Source organism: Xiphias gladius, chromosome 14 (assembly GCF_016859285.1).
Source record: "Xiphias gladius isolate SHS-SW01 ecotype Sanya breed wild chromosome 14, ASM1685928v1, whole genome shotgun sequence".
NCBI lineage: Eukaryota > Metazoa > Chordata > Actinopteri > Istiophoriformes > Xiphiidae > Xiphias > Xiphias gladius.
The window spans coordinates 17,975,441-17,994,813 of NC_053413.1; the positions used below are offsets into that span (position 1 = coordinate 17,975,441).

General features: G+C 40.1%; 2 protein-coding genes and 1 pseudogene across 2 annotated transcripts; all 3 read left to right on the forward strand.

The window, feature by feature from the left end:
* Window positions 1–2,217: 2,217 nt before the first annotated feature.
* LOC120798560 (aquaporin-1-like) lies at window positions 2,218–4,785 on the forward strand. The gene is made up of 4 exons (XM_040142920.1): window positions 2,218–2,656; window positions 3,397–3,558; window positions 3,802–3,882; window positions 4,202–4,785. The coding sequence occupies exons 1-4, from the start codon at window positions 2,294–2,296 to the stop codon at window positions 4,379–4,381; spliced, it is 786 nt and encodes a 261-aa protein (XP_039998854.1). The 5' UTR covers window positions 2,218–2,293; the 3' UTR covers window positions 4,382–4,785.
* A 5,853-nt stretch (window positions 4,786–10,638) lies between these two features.
* On the forward strand, window positions 10,639–12,420 carry LOC120798559 (aquaporin-1-like). The gene is made up of 4 exons (XM_040142919.1): window positions 10,639–11,204; window positions 11,646–11,804; window positions 11,976–12,056; window positions 12,156–12,420. Exons 1-4 carry the CDS (start codon window positions 10,830–10,832, stop codon window positions 12,348–12,350), a joined length of 810 nt encoding a protein of 269 aa, XP_039998853.1. The 5' UTR covers window positions 10,639–10,829; the 3' UTR covers window positions 12,351–12,420.
* A 110-nt stretch (window positions 12,421–12,530) lies between these two features.
* Window positions 12,531–14,209, forward strand: LOC120798561 (annotated as a pseudogene).
* The last annotated feature ends 5,164 nt before the right edge of the window (window positions 14,210–19,373 follow it).

Consider the following 19,373-nt stretch of genomic DNA (forward strand, 5'->3'; position numbering starts at 1 on the left):
ATAACTAATAACTCTAAAATAATGTACCTCTGACAGGGGGGATTCGGCAAAATACAGATATTTAGATCACAGGTTAGAAGGTTAGACGTTAGATCACATTTTTGCTGATAATCCTTCAGTACGTTTACTTGATTAAGATTTCAAATGCAGGACTTTAACTTGTAATGAAGTAGCCTATTTTGGTAAATGTCAAATGAGACTTTAGTATGCCTGCTAGTACCTCAGTGTGCTGCAGTATCTCTTAGGTATTTTCGAATGAAACAGTATTTCGTACAGGACTACAGGGGATATGCCATCATTCTTTACTGACAAATGGCCCTTATCTACATCCTGTTCCTGGGCAGCAACGCTCAGTAAAGGAACATACAAAAGACTGAGCTCTTGGTGTGTCCTGTTCAAAAATTTGATGTGATATTATGTGAAAGTCAAAACAGGTATTTTTATATCTACACCTCTTTTCCCATTTGCCCTTAAACTAAAAACTGAAGGCGTCCTTTGGTCTAAGGTATAAATGTTAAAAGAAAAAAAAAGAAAAAATGACTGCTCTTAGCCATATGCCGAATTTTGGTTGATATTCAGTTACTGAGCAGGGGGAATGGACTGACAGCCACCAGTTTGTTATAAATTACAAAGGAATAATAACGCTTGAGTCATGTCAGCTAAAAATGTATAAGAGTCATTTCATGAGTAATTCCACTGAAATGGGAGAATTGGGACACGTATCTCATTCAGACAACCGACGACCCAGCACTGAGCTAAGCGGATTTACGCAACATGCGTCATTTGAGTGTAAGGGATGGGGTGGTGTATGTTTCCTCACTAACAAGGAAGAGCCAAATGCTTGCACCGTTAACCACTGAGAGGTCATAAATCTGTTTGACAGGTCACCTTCCCTCATCCGTCTTTGATGCTGCTTAAAAACGGCCACTTAAACATGTGCTGCAAAGACAGAATCAGACACAACTATATTTATTCTATATATATATATACTGTAAATCCTACAAACTGTGTCAGCATCCTAATGTTCTATGGTTGCATGGCAAAGTGTACATTGTGACCAACACCAAAGGGAATTTTGTGTTTGGGTAATACAGTTGAATTTGTTTAATTTGGATTTGAATCAGACACTTGAGTGTCCTCAGAAATTTAAACAAATAAACTCATCCATGTAAGAAAAGATCACACATGCAAACACTCACAGTTGTAGCAAAGTAAATTCCAGGGCATATTTTGCAGTAGTCAGCCAGCTGTTTGTTGTCACACCCCCTTGATTTGGGGGCCAGGTGCAACAGGCAGCTCATTTCTCAGAGTTGATGTTTTACCCGGCGTCAACTTTTTGCCTTACAATACATCTAATGATTATTTAAAAAACATCCTTTCAGTTAATGAGTTATTGTTGTTGCTCCATCTATAAGAAATGTGTCCCATTTGTAAAACAAATTCTCTTTGCGCTTTTAAAATAAATTGCGTGTTTTAATTTGTTTGTTCATTTTCTAAAAGCTGCCTCCTTTAGTTGTCATCATGTGCTTCTTTTGAAAGTTAAAAATACCATTTTATTCAAATATAATATAAATATATTAAAAAAAGAAGCTCGCTTTTATTTGTAAATAAAATAAATGCATTTTCTTTTTATACTTTCAGCCTTGTTTCTGTGTCTCAAAGTGTGTTTCTCAGAAGTGACGTGAGAAGTCGTTTGGAGGGTCTTGTAAAAGCTTGAAAACCTTTTCTGTGAAAGGAAGGGTGAGACCTGAAATGACTATTTTGACAAAAGACACAGTTATGGAGAGTTTTTTTTGTTTGTTTGTTTTCTTGTTTAGTTTTTTTTACAGCTAAAGCAAAAACATAAATGGGACAAATTTGAATTCAAAATCCTTATAATTCACATGGATTCAAAGCAAAAATATTTTCCAACTGAAAACTCCTAATAAGAAGCTCTGCAGTACAACTGAGAGGAAAATGTACCTTTGGATACAGCTATTGTGGGACGCAGTTCTATAAATCACAAAAGTCCAAAGAGCAGAAAGTGGTGCACAGGGAGGTACTGGGAGAGGGGCTGGAGGACAGGGGGAGGAGGAGGGGGGGTGAGGGAGCAGAGGGAGGGAAGCAAGAGACCAGTCTTTTGGATTTCTCATTAATTCAGTGTGGCCCTCTCTTTCAGTTTTTTAAAAGCCCGCCCACTGACTATTATCAGCCCTGGCCTTATATATGCAGCCTGTTGCTGTTGTTTGTGAGTACAGACGCTTTACAGAGAAGCAGCTCAAACCCACAGCCGGACAGCCACTCTGCTGCCATCATGAGAGAGTTCAAGAGCAAAGAATTCTGGAGAGCTGTTCTGGCCGAACTGGTTGGCATGACCCTTTTCATTTTCCTTAGCATCGCCTCTGCCATTGGGAACAAGAACAACACTAGCCCAGACCAGGAGGTGAAAGTGTCTCTGGCCTTCGGATTGGCCATTGCCACGCTGGCCCAGAGCTTAGGCCACATCAGTGGAGCCCACCTGAATCCCGCAGTCACCCTCGGGATGCTTGCCAGCTGCCAGATCAGCGTGTTCAAGGCTGTCATGTACATAGTGGCCCAGATGCTGGGTTCGGCCCTGGCCAGTGGCATTATGTATGGAGTGCGTCCAAATGCCAATGATGCACTGGGGCTCAACACTGTAAGTAAACCCTCTCATAATGTTGTCGCTGACCGATCATGGGATAATGTGTGATTTAAAACTGGCAGCTCTAAAACACCCCACACTGCTAAGAAAAGTGACGCACTGCAATGTGATGCAATAGTACATATTTAAAGTTCCTAACCTTGACCTCACAGGGAAAAATGAGACTCTTGTGAGGAAGTGAGCACTGAATTGGCACTGTTTGTGTTGTTCTTTGGACAATCTGTCACTGCTTATTATTGAATAGTGATGACACATGATTAAAGCACACCACAGTGCAACAGCTTAAGGAATTTGCAAATAAAAACATGCAGTGCCAACACTCTGACATTTCAACTCAGCTTTTACGGTAAATTTGAGGGGTTTTTTTTATTCTAAAATGCTTAATGCTACGGTTTTCTTTGACCTGTTGGTAAAGAAGTAATATCAGCTCTCTTCTCACTAAAAATCTGAAGACTGAGGAGGCATAAAGTTTTCGCACTGTGGAGAAACTGTTCTGCCCCACACAGGGTGCGCTACAGCTAAATACTAATGAATAAAAAACGATCAGGTTTTTCTACAAATGAAATACGGAAAAGCAGCGTGGTACTTCTGAGTCTCTGCCAAATTGCTGTCGGACTTCAAGGGGCGATGGCAGCGGCCGCTAAGTGGGAAGTGATGGTGATGGGAAACTGTCCATCGAACTGACACGGACTGACTAACTCTTGTTGTTCTGGGTGCCTCTCTAACTCTCGCAGCTCAACGGCGTTACTCCCAGCCAAGGCGTGGGCATTGAGCTCCTGGCAACCTTCCAGCTGGTGCTGTGTGTCATTGCAGTCACTGATAAAAGGCGGCGTGATGTCACAGGCTCAGCGCCCTTGGCCATCGGCCTCTCGGTTTGCCTGGGACACTTGGCAGCTGTAAGTTGCACCTTACAACCAATTCCCCAAGCAGTGTAATGTTTATCTAGGATCAGGCACACTGCATTTGAGCAGTGTAAACCGGCAGCAAACATGACAGAGCTCCTGCCGTGGAAGAATTTCGTGCATTTTTATTGTTTTAGATTATACCCCTCACCCCCCGCCAGACCTTATTATGCCACCAGTTCATGTAGCTGAAGATATCCTCTTGATATCCTGTTGTCTCTTTGCTGTTGATCACAGATCAGCTACACAGGCTGCGGTATCAATCCTGCTCGGTCCTTTGGCCCGGCTTTGATCCTGAACAATTTTGAAAACCACTGGGTAAGTCCAAGAGGGAAGCAGACAAGCACCTTACGTGTGCCTCACATTTTTCTGTAGGCATATTGTATGTCAAGTCTAAATAATTTAAATTCCATAACAGACGGATGACTCCATTTCTTTCTTTCTTTGAGTTAATCAGTTATAGCATTCCCATTGTTTTACAATTAGCCCCGCTAGGATATCGACAAAAGTCAAACCTTTGAACCAGCATGGTATCTTTGTGTTATTCCTGTTATTTCCTCCTGTCATAATGATGGTCTGTGCGTCACACGTGTTGAGGAATACCGACCCAGGGATTGATTGAAGTTTCTCATTGCAGGTGTACTGGGTGGGGCCAATGTGCGGTGGTGTAGCGGCAGCTCTTATCTACGATTTCCTGCTCTCCCCCAAATTTGGCGATTTCCCTGAGCGCATGAAGGTCCTGGTCAGTGGTCCAGTGGGTGACTACGATGTTAACGGAGGCAATGATGCCACAACTGTGGAGATGACGTCGAAGTAGCGCTGTGCAGTCACAACCACTCAGTGTCCTTGCACATGTCTATACGCCTGTAAAAAAAAAAGTTCTTGAATTTAGTGTAGCATGTCAATGTTTTTGTGCTCTTTTTGAAATGCCAATGCGGACTGTGGTTGGGGGGGTCAGTTAGTGTCTCGTTCTAATTCACTCCTTTGTTTGACCCCGCACACAGTTGTTATCCAAGCTGACACTCAAACATACAGTATAAGTCAAGGTTGTGAACATCTTGACTGGGCAGTGTGTTGAATTTCCCATATCAGTATTCTATGTTGAGCCTTTTTTTTTTTTGTATACATATTTTTATGTGCCTCTATCATTTCTTATTTCTGATGAATAATGTGTTCTGTGTACACTCATGAAATGTCTGTCACTTTTTTAAGTAAATAAAACACTGATTGTTAACAGTTGCTAATCTGTTCTTTGCTATCTGTGGTTACAGATGTGAATTTTTTTTCTCTACGCAATCAGCACACAAAACCCTTGAGATTATGACTATAAGTATCAACACTTGCTTACACACTGGACAAGTATTTGCTTGTTAAAAAGAGATAATATACAATTACATTGTAGAATCTGTTTCACCAAATCAAATTACAGGAAAATATATATTGAAATTTAGCAACTTGTCAGTGTGTTTTCCAGAGTATTTCCAGGTGAAGGACCTCAGGGCAAAAATTTTCTATTGAGATGATTTTACAGAATAATTTAGAACCCACATTAGTTGATATTGTACTTTTAATGGTGCAAATTCAAATTAGCAGGTATTCAAATAACAACATCTGGGGCCCCTGATGTTTTCTCAGCTGGTAATGCAGCCTTGGATTTATCTGATGAGAAATTAGTGTGCGGAGGTGTGCCCCCCTGAATAATAATTGAGCCAAGACATCTAACGTATTGTTTATTGGCCAACATATTTCATCTATGTTCTTTCTTGATGCCAGGATAACTGAGCAAAATAATAAGCAAAGTTGTAATCAGTAAACAGTCGTACATGGTGGATGCTATGAAAGCTTCATCCTGAACAGATGATGCCTTTACAAAGAAGAACTTACTTACTAGTACACAGGGAATTACAGGAACAAGCCATGAATCAAATGTAAACAACAAAAGGGTCAGCCCCTTAAATTAAAAAAAAGGAAGAGAAAAAAAGAAAACGTTGTTTTGGAGCCCGGTATTAGACCCAAATGGATTGACTGGCCATTAAATACACCAGATTTTAAATATAAATATTAGAAAAGAGCGATTAATAGTTATCTGAGGTTGATTAAATCAGTGCGTGTGCAAACACAGGAGAATGGTCCCGTAATACACAGTCCTATATCTTTAGTTAGGACACACAAACGTTGAATTTTTTTTTCCATCTATAAGTAAAGCTCTTCAGTTATATTTGTGAATATACCTACAATTTATAGGCTCAAAATGACTGATGTGAGCCGGATTAATATAAACTTTAAATGGCAATCCTCCTCATCCAACATACACTTACAAAAACTTTAGGGTGCAGGCCAAATCCAGTGTATCTCTACAACTATATAGCATGTTTCAACTTGTGATTTTTTTAAGTTGAGAGAAAGAGAAAAAAGAGACAACATGATTAACTCTAACACACCTTGACAGTGTAAATCCTTAGCTAGTGTGAAATATTAGCCTAAATTTTGGCCCTGGTTACTCAGCTATGCTTACTATCTTCTCGTGTTTTCTTTGTAGTGCCCAGCTGTTGGTGCTGATTGATGGACCGCTTCTCCCAGTTATGTTTTCAACAGGTGAAGCATCCAGTGGCAGGTTGCCAGGCTGCTGAGAGTGTCCTTCAGCAGCCAAGAAACAGCGCATACACAAGACTTCCCTGACTCAAACTCTTTCTCCTTCTCATCTACTCCCCCATGGGTCAGCTCATGGAAGTTTGCCAGTGGAGAAGGATAGAAAAAGACTGAATAGCTTTTTGGCTTTGAGTCTGCAGCCTTCTGCTCATCCTTTGACCGAGTACGTTGGTATCAACCTTCCGTTATGTTCACACACGAGCAGAGCAGGAGTGTGGCTTCGCTGGGTCTAGGCCTACCCACTTCCTGCCTACACCCAGCCAATCAAATAGCTTTTTTTTTTTTTCTCTCTCTCTGCTTTTTTCTGCTATTTTTAAAATGGCTTCATGCGTGGTTTGCATTCCTGGTCTCTCTATCTCTGTCTATTTATGTGATATGAATACTCACCTTCATTTTGAAATTGGTCTGATGTGAAATATAAGGGAGAGCATGGGGTATCACTTCGGTACTGATTGGACGTACAATCTGTCTATCATTTATTTACCAACAAAAATTCTTTGTATTTTAAATCATAGGTGACATGTGCTGTGATTGGCTGTTTGTTCAGTTAGCGTTGCCATCTGCCATCTACCACAGTACGGCGAGATTGCGCCAAATTGGTTGTTTTCCAGAAACGAGCTTAAGCGAGTTAGTTCTACCTAATATCATTCACTTAAAAACAAGTAACCAACAGTTAACCTACCACTGGCTAAACAAATTGTACATTGCACATTATTTATGAAAACATTCCTACTTTCTGTTTCTAATGTAATGTAACGTTAGTTAATACAGGGTTTTCTCCGCCAACTATGCAGAGAGTCCTCTGCCAAGAGTAAGGATACGTATCGGCTCTATTACAAGACCATGTTTTTTCAGGACTAGACAACTGCATGTGGAATCACTACCAGAGATGTTCTTTTTAAATTGAGAGAGTACCAGTGTAACTACGGTCTTTTACAGTGGTGCAATATGGGTTGTTTTTAGCCTTAATGTCGCAAGGCTAGCAAGTGTTTTCAAGTCTTTGAGGTCGCAGGATAAACAAGCACCACACAAACCTCAAGTGAATTTTTTTTTTTCTTAAATCTTTCAAACTGTCAACTTACAAAGTATCAAAAGATAACATCAGAATCTTACATTGATTGCTGCTGGCTCATTCATATTCCTATTGGGTATTCTGACATGAGTACTAGGCATACTATAATTCACTACCAGTCGTACCACCATATCAATCTTATACATATCTAAGCTCAAAAAATTCAGGCCCATCCTGATTTTTCCAGGCTCAGTCCTTAGCCACATTCTGGATACTACTGGAGCAGAGTGTTCCCTCCAGTGAAATTTAGGAACTGCTGCACAATGGTGAGCCGACTCTGAAAGAGCAGGCAGAAAAATGAAACCACTTGCAGGGTATGGATAGGGTACTGGGTTAAGGTTCATTTTTGCTTCAATTGTTTGCTACAGAGAGGGACATTAGACCTTATCACGGTTTTTTGGAGGCCCAACTAGAGGCGGTTGTGTGAACAGAGTCATACTTAGGCTGCTAATGTGTGCCTTTGTTATGACATTAGGACAAAAGCGGTGGTGGATGAAGCATGGAACTGTCCCCATTTTTATCATCTACTCTCTGGTTTTTTTTTTGTCTTTTTCATATGCCCTTCTTTTAATTTGCAATTTTATTTTTACTTTTAATTGTAAAGCACTTTGAGCTACATCTCTTGTATGAAAAGCGCTCTATAAATAAAGTTTCTTCTTCTTCTTATTATTATTATTATTATCATTAACTAATTCAGCCACCGCTCATTCAGAAGCTGGATCATGGGCGAGATCCCAAAATGTTTTAATGTTGCATTCAGACTGGCTTTAGCCCAGCGTGAAAAAATACAGCCCTCTCACTCACTTGAATGGAGCCTGTTAAGCGACACAGTGGGGGTGCCAATGCAAAGGGCTCCGGGCGAAAAACAAGCGGTACTGCAAACGCAGCATCAGCCGGCAGTCAAACGTTTTTATCTGAAGTATTTCACAATTTACCTCTCACTGACCCATTCATACGCCCCTCGATGGCAGCGAGCTACCATGCAAGGTGCTGGTCTGACCATCCGGAGCAATGTGGGGTTTAGTGTCCTGCCCGAGGAAACTTTAACATGTGGATGGGAGGAGCAGGGTAATCGAACTGCCAACCCCTATGATTAGTCGAGATCCTCTCCACCCCAGTGGCTGGTAGATCATGTGATTGGTGAATTTTTACCTTGCAACCTTTCCCTTTCACTGCTTATAAAGCAAAGTTGATGGGTTTGCAAAAGTGACCCACTGTCCTGCTCAGTTACTTCATCATGTGGCTTTTTAAAGGTGCTCAGTCAACCTGTATTCGTACCCATTGCCCCACCCATGATTAATCTATTGACTCCCTCACTTGTTCTCTCTTTCTTCTTGCTTCTTCTTCATCAACATCTATATAGCAGAAAGCCAAAACTTCCCTTCATATAGACCCCAAATTATAGGGCAGGCAGTTTGATAGGATGAATGGAAGTGCCAGATTGTTCAAACATTTTTAATGGCTGTTTTGGTTTTTAGTTACGCCTACCAATGCATATATATATTCACAGATGAATCACATCTGGTCTTAGAAATAAACAATGTACAATGTTTTTAGCACTTGTATTGATTCATCTGTGTTTGCTTATGTGTTATGTCTACTGGCCCTTACAACAGATGATTTTATTGTGGGTGGCGACAGACCTTGGACAGTTCTTAAACAGATGTGATGGGGATATAATATGTGATTAGGAGCCTTATTTAAGGAAAACCACCAAGGCTTAGTAAGAGTCTTTTCCCCAACGGTAGACCTGCCCCTGGGGCTGTAATCTCTGGATTCAACTCAAGCTTTCGACCTACAGTAGACTCTGGATGAACTGCTAGTGATGAACTGGAAAATCCAAACTGGACCCACTGAACACCAGAAACTAATTTTTCACCATTTACGTCATCTTAAATTCATTTTTTGGATGTTTTTCTGTGGCCACACTTGCTATTTATACACCATGTTATGATTTTATGTTTTCACTTATTTTGAGCAACTGAGAGGGAAAACCTTTGAAGTTGGAAGTACCATTTTACTCCACTTGACAGACCAGTATACATATCGATTATATACTTGACCTGCTTCCATTTCTGCGTGATTAAATACTCTGCGTTCATCCTATAATCTCTTGAGTTAAGTTAAAGTCCAACTCTCATGACAGGCCGCAATAATAAATCCTCTCCGGGGCTCTTCAGAACACCTCCAACGTGATGTTATTTATGCTTCTGGAAGACTAAATTTGGGGGATGATTCATATTTTTGTCTTATTTACATCTGAAGGCCAAGCCGGGGGGGGGGGGGTATCCATGAGCATCATGAGTGAGTGAAGGTCACTCACGTAATGACATGTTCATACTGGCACAGGATCAAAGGAGGTTCTGGTGGGATCCAGAACTCTCCTCAACCAGAGACAATGCTGGAACAGTTGAAAGTCTTCCGTCTCTCTTGCCAATAAACTGGTCGGAAATAAGTCAGTTGTTTGATGAAATCAAACCACAACAAACATTTTTAGATTTTATTGGGAATTTGTATGAATCTCAGTAGAGGTGAATTTCTTTATAATTCCTTATTGCATTACAAAAATAATTCATTGATGAGTTTGTCGTTATTTCATTATTTTATTGAGAAAGGAGTGAGACCAGCTGTGCGCTGATTTGGTGGCTGTCGTGATAATTATACTATAGCCTAAGTTCAGTTAACCAACTCATGCGGAATACAGTATTATGTGAATATAGAATATGTACAGAGTTGACGTTTGGGCGCTAGACTCTGACCTCTTGACCCCCCACAAGGGAACGCCAAGTGAACAGCAGGGAGTGGGGGGAGTGATGATTACAACGTAGACTCAGACCTGATGCTGGGGTGGAGATGCGGCTTATTAAATACTATACGGTAGAGTAGTACAGTTTTAAAAAAGACTTTTGTTTAAAAAAAAAAAAGTAATGGGCAGTGAGTGTCCTTCAGACTTCTGATGGAGGTCCTTAACATGTGCCTGGAATTTAGCCAAATGATTGAAAATATATGCCATAATATTAAGATGCATTGCTTTTTTTTTTAAATTCCTGGATAAGTTGAAGTTTATATTTTCATTACTATGTTAGAGCTATACTAAAAATACTAATTTATAATTTATAATTTGAATATCTGCACTAAAACCTTGATCTCTTCCTTTTTATTCTAAAAAAGCACTTACGTCATTTAACACATTGTTTTTTTGAACATTTTTCCTGATCATTCATTTAAGGCTGTGACACAGTTTTGATGTGGTCTTAAATTAGTTCTGAGTAACAGTTAAAAGCAGCACCACATCCTGTTTAACTGGAAGAGCTGTGAGCAGAGCAGGACACTCTTGAGGCAACTTCCAATGGCTGAAATGCATATCTCTCAGCTGTTTCCAATTAGGCCTGATTCCTGAAAGGCACACACTTGTTGAACACTGGTGAATGTCACTCGTGATATTTCCAGCTGGGCTGCTGGTGGAACCAAATCTCTGCTTGTGCCACAGTCGTGGTGTCTCATCCACATACTGACCCAAAATCTGTTTGGTTAGCATGAGGTTATGCAAGTAGGCATGTCAGAAATTAAAATGTGGGCTTTCTGGAGGGCAGTTCTTGCCGAGTCTCTGGGAATGATCATCTTTGTCTTCATCGGCCTCTCAGCTGCAATAGGGGACAGAAATAATATGTACCCTGACCAGGAGATAAAAGTGGCTTTTGCCTTTGGTTTGGCGATTGCAACGTTAGCTCAGTGTATAGGTCACATTAGCGGCGCCCACCTGAATCCTGCCATCACCCTGGGCCTCCTGGCCAGCTGCCAGATGAGTGTCCTCAGAGCCTTTTTCTACATAATAGCTCAGATTTTGGGAGCAGTGGTTGGTAGTGCCATCGTGTATGGTGTTAGGCCAGAAACAACAGATTCACTTGGTGTTAACAAGGTAAGGTGGAATCCTCATGCTCACAGTTTTCCTGAATAATGTTTCCCTTTAATAAATGACGTTTAGTACTCGGGTTGAGTGGCATTTGGGGAATTGCCTCCATCCTGATCCAGTTTTCTGTGAAAGCCACTCATTGTTTAAAGTTTTGAATTCTAATCTCTAAGACTTCCAAATTTGCTAAGTGCTGGTGAAACATTGTCCAATTTAAATGCCAAATTTTAGCTATCACTGGTGTGTAGCTGTAATGCTTCAAAGGCAGGCAACTAAAATACTTGGGTTTTTTTTTTTTTTTTTTTTTTTTTTTTTTTTAAAGCATGCTTACTTCCAATTTAGGTTTTTCATAAAGCAGGAGTTGCAGAATGTGGAAGCAAAAGAATCACCTACCCATAACTATATATTTGCAGAGGTGAGCAAACTGAAGTGTTTTTTTCCTTTTTTCAGCTAAATGGAATCAGCCCAAGTCAAGGTTTTGTTATAGAATTCCTGCTCACCCTTCAGCTGGTCCTGTGTGTGCTTGCAGTCACTGACAACAGGCGTGATGTCAGTGGCTACGCACCTCTGGCCATCGGACTGTCTGTAGGGTTGGGACACCTCGCTGGGGTACGTACATCAAAACATTCCTTTATTTCCCCCCCTCATTAATTTGGTAGATGGTTTCTCCATCTTGCTGTGGCCTGATACAATGGCTTTACGTAGGATAAACTGGCTGTGAATCAGGCTTGCGTGTACAGCCAGAGGGGCAATTGCTGTTTTTCCTCTGATGTTTTACAGATCCGCTACACAGGATGTGGTATCAACCCAGCTCGATCCTTTGGGCCTGCAATTATACAGGATTCTTTTGATGATCATTGGGTATGTATTGAGGAGATGTAAATCAAATATTTTAAGTGCTGTATTCATGAGTCCTTTCTATTGGAAACAAGGACGAGCCTGTCCCGTTTTGTTTTCCAGATATACTGGGGAGGACCAGTGAGTGCTGGTGTGGTGGCGGCTCTTCTGTATAATTACCTGCTGGCACCCAGAGACGAGCCCTTCAACGTAAAAACAAGAGTCCTGTTCTGTGGCGGCTCATCACCAGAAAATGACATTGAGGAACCAATTCTGGAGAACGCTAAAGATGTAAAATGGTCAAAGGAGCCAGTCTGAGTGGAAATTACTCCTGTATACGGCTTATTTGTATCAAATAAAATACTTTTTCAACACCTTCTCCATGATACTCAAACGTGTGACCTGAAATCTTGTGCAGCGCATCTTTTTCCTGGTTCACCCCCCCCCCCCGCCCACAAACCTCTTCACTATAAATACTGAAGCAGGTGACACGCTGGTTTAACACAGCAGACACATTTGAAGCAGAGATGGCAGAAATAAAAACCTGGGTGTTTTGGAAGGCTGTGGCGGTAGAATTTGTTGCTATGTTACTGTTCATATTCACTGGGATATCGGCTATCAATCGGAAAGAAGAGAAGAATGATCCGGACGAGGTTGCTCAGGGGCTGAAAGTCTCTCGCTGGCCATCGCCACAGTTGCAGAAAGTGCTATTGTGAATGGATATAGCCAAACAGTATCCCTTGGTGTTAATGAGGTAAAGGGTTGTCCTTGTCTGACTGCAGGACAAAGCTCTGTCATCGAGTTCCTTGCCACCCTTCAGCTGGTTCTGTGTGTGATAGCTGTGACCGATAAGCGAGTGAGAGATGTTAAAGGCTTTGCACCGCTGGCTATTGGGCTGTCAGTGCGACTCGGGCGGGCACTTTGCAGCTGTAAGTGAATCACAATTCTATAATTCTGTTACATCTGTGGTTGAATTTTACAACAGTTTTGACAAGACCAACTGTAGATTGATCATAACTAATCTGGAAATCTCTCCTTTCAGTTAGACCATATTTACTCTTTTAGCTCATAACACAGTAGGGAGAGAAAGGGGTTTCATTTTAATAACAGTGGCTGGACAACATGAAACTATTATTCAATGAAAATAGTGAGTAATGTTTTTGTTTTTTTGTTTTGTCTTTTTACAAAACCATCTGCAGTGTTGTAAAGCAAATATCCTGTTCAGTCTGTATTGGTGAGGGTCCACTGCATGATGCAAGACTTTTCCTCCCTGCTTCATTACATAATTTTTCAGTTTGTCCAGCTGATGTGCCAGCAGTTCAGGAAATCACAATGACACGAGTGCCATATAAAACTGAATAAAAATTAGCAGCGTCAACGTTGAGAAATGGCTGGTAATCACCAGCCATTTTCTAAGTGTGTTTTCCTGGCAACATAAGGCCGCTTGCAGAGGGTCACTGTCTAGATCCCCAGTGCCAAAACTAAATATGCCATGTGGCCACGAAAAAAGGTCACAAGCAGACTGTTACCATGGACAACTTTTAAAGAATTGGAGAAATACAGTACATCGCCATCAAAAAAAGGGTTTATTTTGGTCAATCAACATATCTGAAAATCTCAAATAGATTTAGTGCAGGGCTACTGTATTGTGAGGTGATTCTTTAATTTTTTCTCCACTGCCAGCATATATTCTAAAAACTAATCAAGAATGGCCTGCACAGTTGATTTATACACAGCCAACATGAACGATTCCATCCATGATTATAATTTGGTGAATAACCATTACACCTAATTTGTTGCCCTTTTCAGATAAGTTTCACTGGAGGTGGTATCAATCCTGCTGGCTCCTTTGATATGTAGTAAAATGCAGAACCACGGGGCAATGTCAGCAAACAGTTTGAATCTTTTTGTCTAAAAGCATTTTTTTAAAACCTATTATTTTGTCAAAAACAAATGCAGCTGATCTCTGCTTTCATTCCAGGTGTACTGGCTGGGGCCAATGTTGCGGAGGAATAGCAGCAGCTCTTATCTACGATTTCCTTCTGTATCCACGAACACCAAACTTCAGAACGCGGAGGAACGTCCTGCTTCACGGCCCAGAAGATGAAAACGATGCAGTTGAGATAAATGGAGAAGACAACATCAGCCCAGAGCCAAGTCCGTGGCCAAAACACTGAACAGCAGGCACATTTTAGCTTTTCTGTCTGTCGGCACATTAATAAACTACAAGTGATCTACAAATGCGCCTTAGAAATGGCTATTGATTGTATTTTTAGTTTTGTAGTGAGTAATTTTATGGTTGTCTTTATATCATGTTTTTTTTTCTACCAATGAAATCTTATAATAAAAATCATTTTTCATTCATTTTCAGTTTCGAAATTGCAAACTTCAAAGTAAGGCTAACATATCCTTGTTTATATTGAGCAGTTACCAGGATAACACAATGTATGTATATTTAGATCTGGATGACCTAGCCACTAGCTTCTACATAATGTATCGCATACTGTGAACTATATTTTTCTATTCAAGGTGTTTGGCCACAGTCCCAAAAATCTCTCTGCAGTAAAACAACACAAGGATGTGAATCAGGTAATTGCACATAAAAGCACTTGAAATTCTTCATAAGAAAAAGCATGATTAGACAAGATGTGGCCATCATGGAGATTTCCTGTTTGGCTTTGTCGCAAGAATGCCCTTTTTCCATCTACGCACATGGCCAGTCTCACATCCCGTTTTATGGCATATGGAGTATTCGATGTTCCCCACACCCTGGGCTAATCATTGAATAACCATCAAATGACTTTAAACTCAACAGCCAAACATTTCCCAACAGAAAGCCTGCCTTCTGAGGGCAAGCCAGCCAAGGTTGTTTAAGTAGATGCAAGTTATTGTTAGCTGAGCACCAGTCAGGAGCAGGATAACCGCTGTGGTTGGATGCACATCCCCTTGTCGAGCATTGCTATTATTCTGCTCTGTGTGAGATGATCATTAACAAAATGTCTGTGTCCCACATAATTTTACAATGTCCTGTGAGGGAGTTAATACTGTCAGATCCCACTTCCACTTATTGCCACAGAACTGGGCAGGTGAAATCCCTGATGAAAAATCACGCTGATAAATGTGAAACAGAAACTTGAATGGAACATTAAGCATAAAGCATAAAAACAGACAGAGGTGGTGATGGTGTGAGCAAGGGAAAATATAATAAACCTACAGAGCCTGCAAAAATCCACACATTTCATTATATTTAATTGCAATGGCTGGAACAATTGGATGAAGAACATTCATTTACATTCAGTCTATATATCATTCTCTCTGGCTCTCCTCCCTTTAAAACCAAATGTTACTTTGCTCTGGTGCATGTTATCACAACAATGTCCATTTGGGTTCTCATAAACCTGTTAAGGTGCACTGGGCTTCTAAATGTGTCCATGAAGGGTAGCTGTGCTGATGGGATTATCTCACTTATATGACATGACACTTCTTCACATGATTTTTTATGTTGGAATCTCAGAGGCCGATCATGTGACCGAAGCCAATCTAAAATCTCCCTCCTTTGTGTGCTTAACCTCGGAGGTCAGAGCATTGTGTTGAGCCCCTTGTTTTGAAGTTTGTCCTCCACAACATGGACAATGCTCTTTTTGTTGCCCCTCAGTCATTTTGTCTGAGAGTGTCCTTCATCAAATTATTTGGCTCTCATGTTCAGCTTGATTATTCCATGATTTGGCATGGGAGAGCATTCAGTAGTCCTCTCATTATATTTATCTGGACAAATAAACAATTCGGAATATGGGCCTGATTTTTAACTGATTTCAGAGTGACAGGTTAAAATTGTAATATTCAACCCAACAATATGGCAAATTATGAATAGTCTTGACAGTTTGTTTGATAGAAAACGAGTGTTCTTTCTTATCACTTTACAAATTATCGGTAATACATTACACGATAACGCTGGCAATATTCTATATGTTTTTTATTGTCAAAAAATCCCATGAAAAGACCAAAACCATAAATGAATTGATTGTACTAACAAGTATTGTCTGTATAGCTAAAGCCTGAACGTGCAGGGCTGAACATCCAATGTCCTCTGTGCCATGGATGTCAGTTGTTGTCCAAAAACGATTATAAACACATTAATGAGTCACACCATTGAACTCTGTATTATGTTCCTTCATTACAATGAAGAGAACACTGTAGTTTATTTTTAAGACAATCTCACAAACACTATCATGCTGCATTAAATACTCACTATAGCACCAAATGTGTATTAATCTGCGGCCCAAAATAGTCCCTGACAATTACACTGTTTAGTCCTGTTTGAATAACATTTGCTAGAAACCACAGTTCCCAGCCATTTTAGAAAATTATGTAGCTTTAAAAAAAAACAAAAAACTAGTGACCTGTTCTTAAAGGTTAACGTAATTAGTACTGACAAAAATGTGGGGGGTTGTTATCCAAAAGAAAAATATAGAATATTACCTGAAATACCCTTTCAAGGGGCCGTACACCAGGTTTCTTAGTACCCAGCAAAACATGTAGAGTAACATCACCAACTTGAGGACTACTTGCATTTAACCGTTATCTTAACGCCACTACTAGCCCTCCTCACCCCACTCACTGATGCTGGGCCCCTATCTGTGACCCGGGAGCTACTTGCCATGCTCATTCCCTTTCTGCTTTTCATCAGTTATGGGCAATGGTTCAGTAAATGCTGTGTCAGAAGGGGGGAACTGTTGGAGGTGGGGCACAGTTAGATATCTGTCGAACTGTTTGGTGAACTCTGCTTACGGGAACCCATGTGCCAATCAAAACTCTAGAGTAAAAAAGCTCTTGCTTCCCCTTTTTATGACCACAGCGATCACACAAAAGTGATGAAAATGATCCCTACGCTCCTTCTTCATGATTTGTACTGGCCAAATTTTCACAGTTTTAGTGTTTTTCCCCAAACATCAGCAGAGCACCTTTAGGTTCAGTTAACAGCCCCTGTAACTGCACGGCTATAAACAGTTGTCAGACGGTGCAGAGGGTGAATGATCCCACTACTACAAACTACTTCAGAGGTCCTGACCCGTGAAACTGCTGGTAAACACAGATAAACACAGGCCAAAGTGTTCCCATTGGTTCTGCCAAGGTTAAAGGCACAGTACATGATTCATAAACAAACCAAAGGGTCACCCCACCACCAAAATCCAAAACAAGGGTTTAGAACCTGCTATCACTCTCATATGATTTACAGGTTGTTTTTAATGCACAGACCAACACTTGGCAACAACCAAATTAATGTTATTAATATTGTTAATGTTTTATGGCGTGTTAAAGGTTAGTTTACATAAGTAATGATCGTAAATACAGCATAAAAACAGGCTTATATTTTCAATTTAGCCTAAAAAAATTAGAATTAAATCAATCAAGCATGTTTATAGGCCTTGAATTTATGTGGTCAAAAAATTATGGACTGGACCTTTAATGAGATCCGGTCAACGAATTCAATCCCTGCAGCCCAGTAGTTGTCCTTTAAATCATATGCCCACAGCACACGGAAATGTGCGCTCACAAACACACAAATAAACACACAAATGTGACTGCTGTGACCTCTGTGAAGCGTTCTCATAAACGCTAAATGCCAAAAAGGACCTTAGCCTTGTCCCTAGCCGGAACCCTAACTACTGAGGACACATACAGTGTGACATTGTCTGCCAATAATTAATAAGGAAAAGAATGAACCTTTCCATTTCAGTGAAGTTTTGAAAACAAATGTATGGAATGGGGACAATAAAATAGACAGAGCTGCTATGTCAAGTAGGAATTCAATAGCTGCGTGTTCATACAACGTAAAATGCTGCAGGGACAATCATTAGGAAAGGGTGGATTTCAGGTTTATCCTGCATTGGGTACATGACTCGCACTTACACGCACAGAGCCAACACTTGGTATTTCATGTGTGCAGACAGAGCAAGACTGCCGCCCTCTGGTCTAAATTGGATTTCGGCCTGCAAGCTTATAGTCACTCTGATGGTCATGCTGCAGTTATATCAGCAGCTAACAAACTAGAATTACACCATCATCTTGATATGTTCCATCTAAATATCAGAATTAATCTTAATTTCCGCAAAACTATGTCCCTCTCCATTTCACTCAGGCCCTTCAGAGACCCAAGTGAGCCAAGTGAAGTAGGGGAGAAAAGGTTCAGTTGTAGCCCTCAATATCACCAATTTAGAAACATGTTTGAGCGATTATAACCCAGCCTCCTTATGCTCAGAATCATGTCTTGCTTGCAAACCAAGATGTGACAGTTTCAGACATTTCTGATTTTGAAGAAAGCATGTTTTTGTTTTTGTTTTATTTAATATTTTCCTCCGGTGAAGGTTTTGTGGTTTTACCAGCCTACAAGGCAACTGGTGTTAGAACTGTGTTTTCTGAGTAAAAGCATGATATGCAATGATTTTAGGGCTGCCACATTTGGCAATTATGTTCTCACTTAATCAATTAGTTCTCTTTGTCTATAAAGTGACAGAAAATTGCAACAAATGGCGATTACAGTTTCAAAGAGGCCATGGTGACGTCTTCAGGTGCCTTCAGGTTTTTTTCAACCAATAGTCCAAAGCCCAAAAATATTCAATTTACAGTGGTGTAAAAAAAACAGAGCTAAGCAGAAAATCCTGAAACCGAAGAAGCTGGAGGCAGAAAATATTTGGAAGTTTTTCTTATATGACTCCAATGTTTAATCCATCATCAAAATAGTTGCTGATTAGTTTTGTCCATTGACTAATGAATAATTAATCAACTAACAGTTTCAGCCATAAACAATTTACATTTATAACTGATGGAGGGATTTGTTTCTGCTCATATAAAAATAAATACTAGGGGGCACCTGCATTAGGTCTGGCCATAAGGCAACCATTAAGCAAAAATTAGCTAATTTAATATCATCTATTAACTGAACAAATGATTGATGATGAAAGATATGCAATTACAACAGAGTTGTAAAATTAAATAGACTTAATTTAGACAAAATACAAGTTATAAAAGTACATAATATGTCTTTAACTGCATAGTGCATAAAAATGACAAGTACCTCTTTTGGAAAATGATGAGCTTTCTATTTAATTTTGTACTCTAATTTTATATATCTTTTCTTTCTTTCTTTCTTTATAATTTTATAGTTTTGATGGTAACATGTGCCACTACATGTAAAATGATAAAACAGCTGGCCTAGTGCTCTGAATGGGAAGTGTTACTTGTAATTTTCTTCATAAATTCTTTGTTTTATAATTTTATAATAGATATTTTTTTTATAAACAGTATAAACACTGGGTCAGAGGGCTCCTGAATGCACCCCTC

Excerpts from the sequence above, each read along its gene's own strand:
- LOC120798560 (XM_040142920.1), top strand. The coding sequence starts at position 2,294 with ATGAGAGAGTTCAAGAGCAAAGAATTCTGGAGAGCTGTTCTGGCCGAA. Across the intron at positions 3,559-3,801 it reads GCCTGGGACACTTGGCAGCT|ATCAGCTACACAGGCTGCGG; the intron begins GTAAGTTGCACC and ends TGTTGATCACAG. Across the intron at positions 3,883-4,201 it reads ACAATTTTGAAAACCACTGG|GTGTACTGGGTGGGGCCAAT; the intron begins GTAAGTCCAAGA and ends TTCTCATTGCAG.
- LOC120798559 (XM_040142919.1), top strand. The coding sequence starts at position 10,830 with ATGCAAGTAGGCATGTCAGAAATTAAAATGTGGGCTTTCTGGAGGGCA. Across the intron at positions 11,805-11,975 it reads GGTTGGGACACCTCGCTGGG|ATCCGCTACACAGGATGTGG; the intron begins GTACGTACATCA and ends GATGTTTTACAG. Across the intron at positions 12,057-12,155 it reads ATTCTTTTGATGATCATTGG|ATATACTGGGGAGGACCAGT; the intron begins GTATGTATTGAG and ends TTTGTTTTCCAG.